Source organism: Schistocerca cancellata, chromosome 5 (genome assembly GCF_023864275.1).
Source record: "Schistocerca cancellata isolate TAMUIC-IGC-003103 chromosome 5, iqSchCanc2.1, whole genome shotgun sequence".
Lineage (NCBI taxonomy): Eukaryota > Metazoa > Arthropoda > Insecta > Orthoptera > Acrididae > Schistocerca > Schistocerca cancellata.
In genome coordinates this window covers 440,423,465-440,439,108 of record NC_064630.1, presented here as the reverse complement: position 1 = coordinate 440,439,108, position 15,644 = coordinate 440,423,465, and the positions used below count along the sequence as shown (strand labels likewise).

The 15,644-nt window shown below is 42.8% G+C and overlaps 1 protein-coding gene across 1 annotated transcript in view; it reads left to right on the top strand.

Annotated features, from left to right (window-relative positions):
* The window catches only part of LOC126187296 (PHD finger protein rhinoceros), a 246,764-nt gene that overhangs the window by 92,107 nt on the left and 139,013 nt on the right, over positions 1-15,644 (top strand). The window contains exon 10 of the mRNA XM_049928284.1: positions 6,178-6,308. Within this exon, the coding sequence (XP_049784241.1) occupies positions 6,178-6,308 (131 nt within the window). The remainder of the gene's footprint in view (positions 1-6,177; positions 6,309-15,644) is intronic.

Genomic DNA, 15,644 nt, shown 5'->3' with positions numbered 1-15,644 from the left:
CTTAATCACGCTTTAGCTACGTAGCTTTTATTTCAAAAATCAAGAGCAATCACAGTCTCTGTACTGTTGTGCTCTTGATTGTCACGCTGTTAATAAGCAGGATGAAAATGGCTGAGTCTGCTTCCTGTTCCATAGTGAAACACACGTGTGGAACATGATTGAAAAGTGCCGAGAAATAGGTTGTCTTAATGTTTTCCATAAATCAGAAAATATTGCCTTTGAAGTTTTCCAGGGGACTGTATTTGATACAGTTGTGATACAAACACACACAGGGTGTATAGTGGAATCGGTAGCATAGTAGATTGGTAATCTGATGCAGTACATGGATCGCTGGGTCAAGTCTTGCCTTGGTCATCCAATTTTTACATTCAGTTTGAAATACATACATCTTGTAATTGTAAAGTTGATCATTATTTTTTATGAATAATGCACGCCTTCTTGTGTGTAACTACATATTGCACATGAAATTCCTGTTTTCATTTCAAATATAAATTCTTAACTATCAATATTTTATGAAACATTGTTAATAACAGTTGCTTAAATTAAGGAAACATAACAATTTAATCTTTTAGGACTACGTGCATTGTTTTGTACCACAGATGTCTCACACAAACCAGAATGATAAGATTTGTAGAAACATGAAAAACAATCATTTTCACAGCCTTGAGCACATCAAACAAATGCTGCATTGTTACATTTGCCACTGTATAATTATAAAATGAACCCAACACGAATGATCTGAAACCAAGTTAAGGGATTTTTCGTAAGAAATAACAAGACTGTTAAGCTGCCAGACATACTGGAACTAAGACATGCAGCTTTTTCACATGTCACCGCCAAACACTGGCAGGATATAGAATGGTGCGTCATAAACGAAGAGGAGAAAATGCGGCACTTGGATGGCTTCATGGATTCTGTTGTTGATCGACTCATTGTCAACATAACAGATTACAGGTCCAGCACTGAAAAATATTTCTCAGATTCGGATAAGGAAGGAGCTAAGAGATTACCAGATGTCTGACTATAATTAACACTATTGGAGGCTTCAGTATTCAGCAGTATGGTGAAATGCCGCAGTGTCCTTTTGCATCACACATAGCTCACTCAGAAAAATTACTCTTTGTTTACGTTAGGAATTTTCATCACTCTTGTTTGTAATTAGAATAGAGCATCTTATGCTTTTCGTCTGGTTACCTAAGAAGCATGTGGTAGCGGTGGAGTTTTGCTGATTATTATTTCATTCTCTTCAAAAATTAAATGACATTTGAAGCTGTATTGTTTCTCTGCTCATCTCTTTTCGTGTCTGACCTGCCACTGTTCACATTATTGCAGGTTAGTTGGACCAGCTGGCTGGCCAGTGCTGTCCAAGTTTAGTGCGCCGGTAAAGCTGTTGTCCCGCATTATTGCTCAGTCTATGTGTGTGTAACACAGCATAAAACATATCCTCATGATCATAATTGACTGTACTGGACACCGCTTGGCTCCCGCTCCACATGAAATGAAATCCAATGAGATTCAAGCAAACGTGGAAGAATACATGGTGTAATGTTTACATCAGGTTTATTCTTATTATGAACACAGTTACTGTTCTGGTTGTATTAATCGCATGTATTTGGTGGTACTTTTATGTTCACTTGCAGTCCCATTTCTATTGTTTCTGCCACCTATGTGTTCCTTTAGCAGCTAGTTCTGTTCTTATTATAATAATATCCACATCGTCTGCATAGGTCAGAACCTGCACCATTCTGTTTTATATTCTGCCTTTTGTGTTGATTTGAGCCGACCTTATTACTCCCTCTAGTGCTGTGTTAAAAAGCATACATAAGAGTGCATCCCCTTGCCTCAGTCCATAGTCTGAAACCTTGATGTTTAATTTCGTTGTATCCATACTGTACATACTACTATTTCCATAGTCAGGAAAGTAATCAACTTTGACAGTATAGCATAATTGGACAGCTAAAAAAATCTACTCACCAAGCAGAAGCAGGAGAACACAATTATATAAAAATGGTTATACTTATGCAAGTGTTTAGAGCCAGTGGCTCTTTCTTCCGGCAGAAGGGTTGAAAGGGAAGAAAGAGGGGTGAAGGAAAAGGGCTGGAGAGGTTTAGGAAAAGGGATGGAGTTCAGGAAAGTCACCCACAACCCCAGGTCAAGGGAGAAGGTCAAGGGAGACGTACCGGACAGGATGAGAAGCAAAGACTGATTATTGGGGACTGCACTAGATGAGACTTAAAAACATGAGAGCTTAAAGGAAGAAGACAGGGCAATATGCAAGACAGACATTACTGCTAAAACATTGTGCACGAATTAATAACAGTGTAAAGCTAAATTCATTGTATGTAACAGAGGTGGAAGGGGGATGGTGAAAAACAGATAGGATGAAAATGTAGAAAACTAAAATGGAGTGAAGAAATGCGGGGATGGAAAAATGTAATGTAAATTAAGACCAGGTGGGTAGCGAAAACCAAGGACATGTTATAGTGCTTGTTCCCACCTGCACAGTTCTGAGAAACCGGTGTATGGGGCAGAATCCAGATGGTGTATGTGGTGAAACAGGCAGCCATCTCCCTACCCTCTGTATCATACCCCTGTGACCGTCCCCATTGTAAGACTTGCCCAATGCACCCTTCTACCACCACCTATACCAGCCCTGTAACTGGCAAAACATGTACTGTAAAAGGGAGAGCCAACTATGAAATGACACGTCATATACTAGCTGTTATTCAAGCACTGTTTGGCCTTTCACATCGGCGTGACTACCACCATGTTATCAGTTAGGATGAATGGGCATAGGCAGAGGGTGTGTAGTGTTAACACACAATATCCTGTTGCAAAGCATGCTCTACAACACAACATTGGTGACTGTTTCACCACATGCACCAACTGTATTCTGCCCCAGACAGCGATTTCTCAGAATTCTGCAGGTGGGAACAAGCACTGTAACACCCTTGGTTCTCGCTACCCACCTGGTCTTAATTTACATTAAGTTTTTCCATCCCAGCATTTCTTCTCAGTAACTACTCCCTTCTTCACTCCATTTTAGTTTTCTACATCTTTCATCCTATCTGTTTTTCACCATCCCTCTTCCACCTCTGTTACATACAATGAATTTAGCTTTTCACTGTTATTAACTCATGCACAATGTTTTTGCAGTAATGATTGCCCTGTCTTCTTCCTTTAAGCTCTCAGGTTTTTAAGTCTCTTCTGCTGCAGTCCCCAACAATCAGTCTTTGCTTCTCATCCCGTCTGGTAAGTCTCCCTTGACCTGGGGTTGTGGGTGACATTCCTGAACTCCACCCCTTTTCCCAAATCTCTCTTTTCCTTCACCCCTCTTTCTTCCCTACCAACCCTTCTGCCAGAAGAAGGAGCCATTGGCTCTAAAAGCTTGCATAAGTCAAACCACTTTTTATATGTGTGTTCTCCTTCCTATGCTTATTGATTAGATTTTTTATGTATCAAATTACAGACTTTTTCCATAGTCAAACTTATGAAGTGTAATGACTGTTGTGGTATGCAGAGCTCATTCATGGCTTCAGCAAGCTTATTTTTATATGCTGCGTTAGAATCAACAAATGTATGGTGTGTTTCAATATTGTATTCCCTTGCTTTTTCCAATATTTGCCTTAGGGTGGTTATTTGGTCATTAGTTTATTTGCCAGGTCTAAAGCTTGCCTGATATCTCCTGATTCCTTTTTCATCTAAAGGTTTTCCACAGGTACAAAGTAGGGAGGGGAATATTTTATGTATGGTGTTCATTAATTTAATCATATAGTGTGTACATTCCAGGATGTCCCTTTCTTATATATAACACATATTACTCTCATATTCCTATCATTTGGGATGACATTGTATGTCCATATATCTGAGATCGAGGCATGCAGGCATCTGTCTAGATGACATCAGCTAGCAGGTTGTCATTGTCAGTTGACTTTTGTTGGTTAGTTTTTTTATTGCTTGCTGAGCCTCTTGCATCGAAGGCATCAAATTTTTCTCTTACTGAGCAAGATGGCGCATTGGTTAGCACACTGGATGCACATTCAGGAGAACGGCGGTTTGAATCCCTGTCCAGTCATCCAGATTTAGGTTTTCCATGATTTCCTTAAATTGCCTGAGCCAAATGCCGGGATGGTTCCTCCAAAAAGGACACAGCCTATTTCTTTCCCCATCCTTTCCTAATCCGAGCTTGTACTCAGACTTTAAAAGACCTAGCTATCAACGGGATGTTAAACACCAATCTTCCCCCCTTCCATATTCCTCTTCTTCCATCTGTTGGTTTTCAGTTAGTTCCTATGTTTCAGTATTCTCTGAGTATAGTAATTCCTAAAGTACTGCGCCTAGCGATTAATACCCCTTCCTGTAATGTTATTAGTTCACCATTTTTCCCTTTGCATCGTATTGTTTTTGGTTGAAAGCCCCTTCCAGTGTTATTGATGCTTCTATAGAATTTCCTGCTTTCATTAGGATTGTTAAGTAATTTAGTATCCTGCAACTGACTTTGGAAAAGGCTTTTCTTCCTTACATTAAAAATCCACTTTTCGGCACACATTTTTTTCTCTGTAGTCATCCACCAGCATTCTTGTTGTTCTGGCCTGTGTCCTTTTATTTACTTCATTCTTTTCTCTTGTTGCCTCCTGACCCTCTTCATCATACCATTCAATCTTTCTGGTCTGTTACTCCATACCAGTCACTTCTTCTGCAGTAGTAAGTATTTCATTTCTGATTTTATTCCATTGCTCATTTATGTTGTGAATATAATTCTGGAGAATTCCTCTCAATCTGTTTTCCAAATTGGTTCAGCCTTCCATGGGTCCTTATGTTCTGAGACATAATACTTATTTTGTCTTTCTCTTTTAACTTTGTGTACATTTGAAATTCTGACTCTTATTTTTACTGTAAAGAGGTAATTATTGAAGTCCATATTAGCACATCTTAAACTATGGCAGTCTAGTACATCAGACCCAAGCCTGGTAGCTGTTAAAATGCAATCAATTTGGTTCCTAATGTTGTTGTTTGATGACCCCCAATTCATTTATGGTAGTGGAGAATACCTGCTCTGACCCTATCCTTTCACCATTATTACATCACTTTTTTTGGACACTATCAATAAGCTTGCTACAGTTCCCCATAAAAAGTGTCCTCCTCTTCTGCTGCCCTCTCCTTAGTCAGGGAATGTGCATTTAAGAGACTATAGTTAAAGAATTTCCCTTTTATAATGAAATGGGTAGATCACTGCTCACCACATACTGGAGGCACTGAGTCACAGACAGGCACAATGAAGACTTCTGAAGTCTTTCTGTGACTCAACTGCTTCTCTATTGATGAATAGTAGTTTATCCTTTTCATAATATTATTGTTCTATTATACTGGACTTCCATTGTTTGAATTCCCCCTTTATTTGTACATAACATATCCTTGGACTTACTGCTTTAAATCTTATTACTAATTGTTCGGTTGACTGGCTATAAATCCCGCACCAAATGTGTGTTCAATGTTATGGCCGCTTTAATACGGAGTACACCAGTCCATCTTATCTCTTACAACTCCATGGTATCCACCTTGTAGGTTATCATGTTTCCATTCAGGCTTCCAATAACTCAAATTCTATATCATGTCTGTACATTCCGTGACCCAGCTCTCATATTCCCTGTTAGTTTGTCGTGTCTTTGCCTTAAAAGTGCATCCAGCTATATGTCCTTGAGCATTTGTAGTAAAACTTTTTTCTGGGTGTGGCTTATTAGGCTATAGCTCAAACCCCTAATCTTTGGAAGACCATTTCTCCTTCTCTCTTATGCCCTGACCCTGTTTCCCACTGTGGTTGGGTATCTGGTCTTCCAAAGTGTTGCACAGGTTCCTAGGGTTCACCAACTTTGAGGTGAGAGATGGAATTGAGTAGAAGAGGGTAAGTGGATCTGTCTTGCTTAAAGTCATGTTTTACATATCACTACACCATTTAAAACCCTGGAGGTAAAAATGTTTCAATTTTTAATGCTGCCAGATTTTAATATTCTTTCCTATTTTATGAATTTTTTGTAATTACAATCATATTTGGGTTACTACTGTATGGTACCCTTTAAATGTCATGTTCATCTGTGTTACAGAATATTTTTTTAAAAAAAGTCTCATCTGATATGCTTACATTGTTATAGTAACATGTGCTTTCTTTTCTCTTGCCAGTCTTATTGCCAGAAACACAGTCTAACAAGCAAGAAGGAAAAGAGTGGCTCTGCTTCTGAGGATGAAGACTCCAAGAGAAAGAAGAGAAAGGACATGACATCTGAAGAAAAGAATCAAGCACGAGCAGCAAAGTATGTTCCTTATCAAATTTCATCTCAGAATATGGATGGAAGTGTTCATTCTTTTACACGTATTAAGAAACAAACTTTTCATTCTTCCCAGCCACTTTTTCTGCCTGCAGGTATATAAAATCTTGCTGTAGCTAAATACAATACTACAAATTCTTCTGGGGCTCTATCTTCAGTCCTCCTATGTTGGTCCTGTTTATGCCAGGAGTGAGTTATTAATATACATAATTTTTGTATATTTGTCACTGTGAGCACTTGTCAGAATATTCTAAGTTATAATTTTATGTCACTGGCAAAAGAACAAAAATTAGATTCAAATTTAGTACTTTTTTGTGGCATTGTAAAGGCTCATGTTTAACTTTAAAATTCATGGTTGTTAAGTACTAGCAACATAAATTTCTCTGTTGGGGAAAAACTATATAATACAGAAGCAGTACTGTCACAAAGGTACCAGGTTGAGGTAACCAAATCATACAGTTGTCTGACTTGAGAACAGTGAATTAAAACCATTAACTTTGCTATTGAAGGCTGAATACCAATCCACTTCCACAAATTATACTTAAATATTAACAATAGTCAGTGGTGACCATTATTATTTATTCAAAATGACAAGCTATGTTGCCAGTTTGATCATACAGTATTTGCAGTAGCCACCAAACAGATTGCGGGAGGCGCACAATGGCACGGCGCGTCACGGACGGTAGTTGCCGCAAGTAGAGTCCCGTCCACCAGAGGGCACGCGAGAATTCGGACACGACCTCTGCCGGCTGAACAACAACAACAACAACTTGAGCAGCACGGGCCGGCCCCAATCAGTGATCATCGGGCCTGCCTAAGATACAGTCCCGATCCACAGAAAGTGCAGTGCGTGAACAGTGTTACTACACAATTGGCGACGAGTAAGGTCGTTCTTTCGCGTGTTGCGTCGTTGTTCCGGTTTCGCATCTTCTCCACGGCATGGAGGATTTGGTGCGAGTTTTGGTTGCGCAGCAGATGGAGCTCTTGGCCACCATGAAACAGATGCTTCCGGCGTTGCTCTCCACGCCGTCTGCTCCGACACAGTTCCCTCCTCCCTTTCCCCCGTATGACGAGACGGCGGATGATTGGGACGCGTATGAACATCGCCTTCGGCAGCATTTCCAGGCGTTTCATGTTACTGATGCCGAGGTCTGTCGTGCTCTCTTCTTGTCTTGGATATCTCCCTCGCTGTATCACGTTTTGCGCCAGCTCGCGCCGTTGCAGGAACCCTCGTCCTTGTCTTTTGATGCATTGTGTTCATTGCCGTCTTCCTATTATCGCCGCCGCACGCATGTTGTGGCGGCTAGGGTCGAGTTCTATCAATGCAAGAAACAGCCCCATCAGTCTTACCGGGCGTGGGCCGCTCCCCTGCACGGTCTTAGTCGCAAGTGTCACTTTGTCACGGAGCAGTCGCGAGAGTCGTATGCCCACGTTATGGTACGCGACGCCATTGTTCGTTCGGCCCCTGATAGGGAGGTCCGGCAACGGGCCCTGCAGTTAGAAGACCCTTCCCTCGAGGAAGTCCTGCCCATTGCTCAATCGTATGAAGTCTCTCACGCCGCGGGTCAACAGCTGGAAGTGTGGTGCGACGTCGCGGAGGTTCAGGGCGGTGCAGCCGCGTCCACTGTGTCCGGGGTGGACGACGTGCGAGCGGTACAATCCGGCCATTACGGCCGATCCCGCACGGCGCGTAAACAGAACTCCGACCGCCGGCCCCTGTTGCCGTCCTGTGCGTCGTGCTATATACGTCATGATCGGTCGGAGTGCCCCCAGCGTTGGGCCGTTTGTCGCAAATGTAATAAGAAAGGTCACGTTGCTAAAGTTTGCCGCTCAGCCTCAACCGAATCGAAGGAAGCCGGCTCTGGGGACATGGACGTTGACATTCAGGAAGTTTCATCGGGCCAGGCTCCCGATGCATCGGCGCGCAAACTCTTTATCGAGGTGTCGGTTCGGTCGCGCCGATTACAACTGCAAGTCGATACGGGCGTGGCAGTTTCGTTGTTGAATGCCCAAACTTATTCCGACCTTGGATCGCCCCCGTTGGCACCGGTTTACTGGCGTCTCCGCGGTTATGGTAAACAGTTCATTCCCCTACTGGGTCAATTCACTACCGATGTGACTTACAAATCTGTCACTCGGCCTCTTACTTTTATTGTTGTCAGTGATGCGGGCTCCGCTAACCTTTTTGGCCTGGACGCCTTTCAAGGTTTCGGTTTTTCTATCACTGACACCATACAGTTGGTTTCCGAAGACGTTCCCTATCAATCATTGGAATCTTTGATCTCAGACTTTCCAGATATCTTTGAGGAGGGTCTGGGGCGTGTTTCCGATTTTGAAGCTCACTTAACGTTGAAGGCGTCGGCTCGCCCGCGTTTTCTACGCGCGAGGCAGATCCCCTTGGCTCTCCGCCCTCCGGTTAAGGAAGAGCTAGACCGGCTGACAGCCCTAGGGGTCGTTCTTCCCATTTCTTCCAGTGAGTGGGCTTCGCCCCTCGTTATTGTCAGGAAGCCCTCGGGAAAATTACGTCTTTGTGGCGATTTCAAGGCCACCGTTAATGCCCAATTGGTGGTGGACACCTATCCTTTGCCTCGGGCTGATTAATTGTTCTCCGCCATGGCGGGAGGCCAATATTTTTCGAAAATCGATCTGTCGGAGGCTTATCATCAGATACCACTTGATGAGGACTCCAAAAGGCTGGCGGTCGTCAACACCCCTTTTGGCCTTTACCAATACCAGCGGTTGGCTTTTGGAATATCCAGTGCCCCGACGATATTCCAGCGTTATCTTGAGCATGTCACGTCGACGATCCCTCATTGTATTAATTACCCGGATGACATAATTGTCACAGGCCGCAGCACGAAGGAACACTTGCACAACCTTCGCACCCTCTTTCTCAAATTTAGGTCTGTGGGCCTGCGTTGCAACCTGCATAAGTCAACCTTCTTCCAACCATCCGTTGAGTATGTGGGCTACACCATCTCTCGGCGTGGCATCCAGCCCCTAGGAAGTTTGGTCCAAGGTATCGTCAACCTTCCTTGGCCCGCTTCGCTGAAAGAGTTACAAGCTTTTTTAGGCAAGATAGCCTATTACCACCGGTTCATTCCCAGGGCTTCCACTATCGCCCACCCCCTGCACTGCCTTCTGCACAAGGGTGTTCCTTTTGATTGGTCGCCTGCATGCGAGCGGGCGTTCACCTCATTGAAGGGCCTCCTCACATCAGCCCCTTGTTTGGCTACTTTTGATCCCCATAAGCTGTTGGTCCTGGCTACCGATGCTTCACAGTATGGGGTGGGGGCGGTCCTGGCCCATCGCAATGCAGATGGTTCCGAGCAACCACTGGCGTTTGCGTCTAAAACGCTCAGTCCCGCGCAGGCCCATTACTCCCAGGTGGAAAAAGAGGCTTTGGCCATTGTCTACGCTGTTACCAAGTTTCACCCTTTCTTGTATGGCACGAAGTTTCAGTTAATCACTGACCATAAGCCGTTAATATCGTTATTTGGCCCCGCCTCTCAGATTCCGGATAGGGCGGCCCACAGACTACAGCGCTGGGCCTTGTTCCTCTCTAAGTACCATTATGACATTCATTTTCGCCCTACGGGACAGCATGCCAACGCCGACGCTCTTTCCTGTCTTCTGGTGGGCCCGGATCCTACGTTCGATCGGGAGGAGGTTATGTGTTTTCAATTGGATGTGGCGTCCCGCCAAGCGGTTGATGGCTTTCCGATCACTGGTTCTCGAGTCGCCAAGGAAACGGCGGCGGACCCGGTTCTCCGGCAAATAGTGCGCCTCATTCAGCAGGGGTGGTCGTCCCACCCTCCGGGCCGGGCCTCTGACCCTCTTCGTAATTATTTTCTTCTACGAGACCGCCTCTCCGTCTTGGAAGGAGTTCTCCTTCTGGCTACCGATGATGCTGCACCTCGCGTAGTTGTTCCTGCCAGTTTACGGAAGGAGGTCCTCACGTTATTACATGCGGGACACTGGGGTGTTTCCCGTACTAAAACCTTGGCTCGCAGACATGTGTACTGGCCCGGTATTGACAGAGAAATTGAGCACTTCATAGCAGCCTGTTCCCAGTGTGCGAGCCAACAAGCCTCTCCCAGGGCAGCGTTCTCTTCATGGCCGCCGGCAACCCAGGCATGGGAACATGTTCACATCGATTTTGCGGGCCCGTTTCTCAATGGCTTTTGGCTCATTGTCATTGATGCTTATTCCCGATTCCCATATGTGGTTCGCTGCTCCTCAACCACTTCAGAAGTTGCAATCCAGGCACTCGCCAAAATCTTTTCTGTGGAGGGTCTGCCAATTACCCTGGTCTCGGACAATGGACCGCAGTTTATTTCGCAGACCTTCCAGGATTTTTGTAGGCGCTTCGGTATTCGGCACATTTGCTCTCCCCCCTTCCATCCACGATCGAATGGGGAATCAGAGCGCATGGTGCGCACATTTAAGACGCAGATGAAAAAGTATGTGCACGAATTTCCTGCGGAGGAAGCATTGACGTTTTTCTTGACGGCATACCGGACCACACCAATGGGAGAACGCAGCCCAGCGGAGCTCCTCCATGGGCGTCAACCTAGGACTCTGCTGCACCTCCTCCAGCCTGATCCTCGCCAGTCTTCACAAAACGGCGTCCCTGGTTTTCCACTGGGTATGTCGGTCTGGGCCCGTGGTTTTGGTCGCAATCCACCTTGGATACCGGCGGTGGTCCTGCACCGTAATGGCCGCCGGCTCTATACCTTGCAGGCGGGGGACCGGGTGATACGTCGTCACCAAAATCAGCTCCGTCCACGTTCAGGCACCCACCCTCCGACCTCTCGGACACCGACTTCCCCATTGCCGGCACCTGTGTTGGATTCACGGGGGACGTTACCTCCTCTCCCCGCTGTGACTCTGCCGCACTGCATTGGTTCTCAGCCTTGGGGGCCTCCAGTGGCTCTAGTACTGGCATCGCCATCGTTCGAGATGCCCCAGCGAGAGCCGGCCCCCCTAACAGGCCCGGTTTCTCAGGAGGCTGGTTCCCCTGTGGTCGTCCCTTCCCCTTCGTCCCCGCCACTGGGTCTTGCCCCTTCCGAGGTGGAACAGGATCAGGAGTTCGACGACCTGTCGCCTGTTCTGTCCCGGGCTCCGGTTGTGGGACGACGGGGGCCTCTTCTTGTGGGTCACTTCCAGCCGTATTCGAAGGTTCCAGCTCGAGGGTTGGCAGATCCCCCGACTCCGGCCATCCAATGGATGTGGGGGTCATCGCTCCTGCCTGCCGCTCCACCTTCCGCCGCAGTGGCTCACAGTGGCGTCACCCCCCGAAGGAGGAGGAGTGCAGTAGCCACCAAACAGATTGCGGGAGGCGCACAATGGCACGGCGCGTCACGGACGGTAGTTGCCGCAAGTAGAGTCCCGTCCACCAGAGGGCACGCGAGAATTCGGACACGACCTCTGCCGGCTGAACAACAACAACAACAACAACAACTCGAGCAGCACGGGCCGGCCCCAGTCAGTGATCATCGGGCCTGCCTAGGCTACAGTCCCGATCCACAGAAAGTGCAGTGCGTGAACAGTGTTACTACAGTATTCTATAAACGCTCATAGCTTTCGGAACCATTAGTTACTTCCTTACAGAGGAAAGAGGGTAGGTTAGAAAAGGTTAAAAAGAAAGAACAGGACACTCAGACCCCAGGATTGGACAGCCCCAAATATATTGAGGGCAAGCGGAGACACAGCTCTTGTGGGCTATTTCTTGCTGGAAATGTTTCAAGTTTCACTTTCAAACATATTGTAGTTAGATAAAACTACCAGAACTTTCTCTGAGTGTGAAAAACTACATAATATGGAATCAGTATTGTCACAGAGTTGGCAGGTTGAGTTAGTCAAGTAACAGAATTGATTATAATTGAGAGTGGTGTAAATTTCATTGTTCAGAGTAACAAGCTTTGTCAACAGTTCAGTCTTTGCCTCCCCTTGTCCTCATAATTGGTGGGTCCTTCTCATCTTAGGGTTTGAATGACCCGACCTTGCTTGTTAACTTTTCCTGAACCATCCCTGTAATCGATTTGAAAGATATAATAGTTTACGCTACTTTTAGAAGCGCTCATCATCAGCACTAATAAAAATTTCGCCTGCTGAATGTAAGTACTGGCTTAATGTCATTCCTCATCATTTTGTTTTCTCAAGTGATTTTTTTTTTCCTAATACAAAAGTATGCTATGTTCTCATCATTATAAATTTAATTTCTGTGATTTTTTGCATCTTGTAGGCCGTGTTTTTATTTCATGTAGGTTTAGGATGTATGCCACACGTGACAAAAAAAATGGATGAGATCTACTTGACTTTCTCTTTCCTTCTTTTAATCCCCCCTCCCCCCAGTACCCTGCCTTTGCTTAAAAGAAGTATGGCTCACTTTAGCAGATAACTTTTATTAAATAATAGTTACAACTTATTCTACAGAGTGTAAATTAAGATAAAGCTGCAAACGTCAGGAAGTCAATGTATGAATTTGCATAATTTTGTTTATCAGTAGCAGTTCGTTGACTGATAGTATGGTCCATCAGAATTGATTATGTATCCACTGTGATTGCTGACTTTCACCGAGATATGGCACACTGCAATTTTCAATACTGCGTTATTCTAAACATAGTGCTTCTACATGAGGAGCTTTTGTGTCAGAACTTTATTGTATGCATCCAACAAAAACCAAATTGCTCATTTTCTGAGTGACATTAATGCCAATATGTATTTTAGACCAACCTTGGGAGTTAGTGAATGGGGAACATCTGATAAGCTGCAGTACTCTGTTAAATGACATTTGGAACTAGTTGTTAATACACGTTATTAGTCTCAACCGCATCCCTTATAGCTGGCACTTTATACCAGGCGTCCTCTACAGGAACACCAAGAATTCACATACAGGGTATTATCAGCACACATTTTGAGCTACTCTTCATCTTGACAAAGTCAGAAGCCACAATTTGATTTTATATTTCAGCAATGAAATGAGTATAGATAACCAATTACCCTCATGGTTGATATGCAGAATCAACAAAACATTCTAGCTTATCTTAAAATCTCGTTATTCTTCAGTTCAGAATGGACACACACACACACACACACACACACACACACACACGGGCAAAAATTCCTGTGTATAGTTCAGAAGACAAAATTCCAAACACTGCTAGTTTACACATTTAAAAAGTAGAAAAAAAGGAAAACTAAAACTAGCTTTTTTTCTACTTTTAAATGCATAATTTCATGCCCTGTTGGTAAATAGCCAGCCACTCCATTTCCTTATAATTTTTTAGCTTTTTCAACTGAATTTCTCTTTTGATGCAATTTATATATTTATTTACACAAAGCACTTGTGTTTTTGAATATTTCTACTATGTGGATTTAGAAAATAACTGAAAATAAAATTAAAAAGGAAAATTATAAGTAGGTTAAATATTTGGCAGACTGTAAGCAGGCTAAGTAGATATTGTGCTTAGAAACATGTTTCATTCCAGCAAACCCACCTTATTTTAGAAAGAACATATTGTTGATTGGGTAGAAATTGTTTTATTCATTGCTTAATGTTCCTTATGTGACATGAGCGGTGATGCTTCTTTTCTTGGTCTGTAGTTAGAACATTTCAGTCTTTTCTCACTGTTTTTCCTTAACATTTATACATAATTTTACGGGAACTTCAAACTCAATCCTCCATCAGTGGGGAGTTTTGGTATAACTAAAAAATTTATCTCTTATTTCTCGGAATTAACCAGTTAGCCAGTACCAGTTACCATTTTTCTTTTTCTGGGAGAAATGGAAACTTGTAGACACCAACTTCTGTTAGTGTACCAAATATATATACAGAAAGCTTAGAGCTAGCCTTCCATCTGAACTACACAAGCATGTTTCAGAATTACACATAAATGTCAGAGAATCTTTGATTATCAGTAAAATTGAGTTCATTTAGGGCACTGTCACTAGTGCTTGAAAGTGATCAACTGAAAACTGTCATTTCTTTACATACGGAAGCCAGAGACTTTGTAAGTTGAATAGATATGAAAGAAGGGGAAGGGGGAGTATATAGAGGAAGATACCAAAAGTATGGAAGAATGGTGACATCAAACAAAAGACACGGCATCATTTCAATGGGCCAACATTCCAGGCATTGTTGAAAATGAAGTGGTTGCCTAATTATACATGTGTGATATGGATACGTAAGTATCTAATGTAGTGTGTCAATTTAGTTTTGTAGGAATCTTCTATTGCTATGTATGTTCTTATTCTTATCTTATCTTTATTGTAGATTCACAAAGACAGTTCATCAGTGGGAAATCAATTGTAAAAGTTTGAGAACTGTTAACTTCCCTCAAATAGTTATAAAGGTATACTGCTGGCTTTACTTTTTTTTTTTAATTTTTTTAATGGCTTACAATTGTAATGAGTATGTGTGCATTCCAAGATACACCCTTTCAAGATATATTGTGAAAAACTATCATCAAACCGTTTTTGTCATCACTGTATAATAAAAAATATTTACATAAGAATATATTATTATTTTTCCATTTATACACATTGTGCACATTTTATTCATTTGATATTGATTGCACTATAAAATATAAAATTAATTTTCACATTGTTCAGAGGCTTTTCTGCTAATCTACACTTGCTGTCCATTCAGCTCCAGTGACTGTCAAATGTCAATAATATTTTTTATTTACTAAGTCCTCACAAAATCTTTCCTATCTACTGAATGATGAGTTTTGAAAATGTTTCATTGATATTATTGAACAAATGCATAAAAAAGTGTTGTGTAAACTTGGGTCTTGATACATTTTTATATCCTTGGATCTTCTTTCTAATTCAAATATTTGATTATTCATGGATAACTTGACTGCAGGTGATTTATACAGGGCCAGTATTAAAACATGCTGATTTTTGTAATATAATTAGAGTAGAGTCTTTTGCCATTGATTAGTGTCTGTTGATGGTCATAAGGTTGTCTTACACTCTGAATGTGTCACAGTGCTGTGTTTTAGTCAGTGTTACATCAACACAATTTACTCCAGTATTTGAACAATTGAATTAATGAAGTTGTGAACACAGTTTCTTGTACTCCTTAATATGTACCATGATATGTATTTTCATTGTTTGTACTACCCTAGCAACTGAAATAAGTTTATCTTATCACTTAAAAGAATGTTTGGAATGTAAAAATATGAATGTGAAAGTGTTAAGTGATAGTGTTTTGGTTATTAACGTGCTCTGCATGCCAGACAAATAAATCTCCATCAAAAATGAACTAAATGAATCATTCTGTATATGGTTAAATTTCAAAACACAACCTCA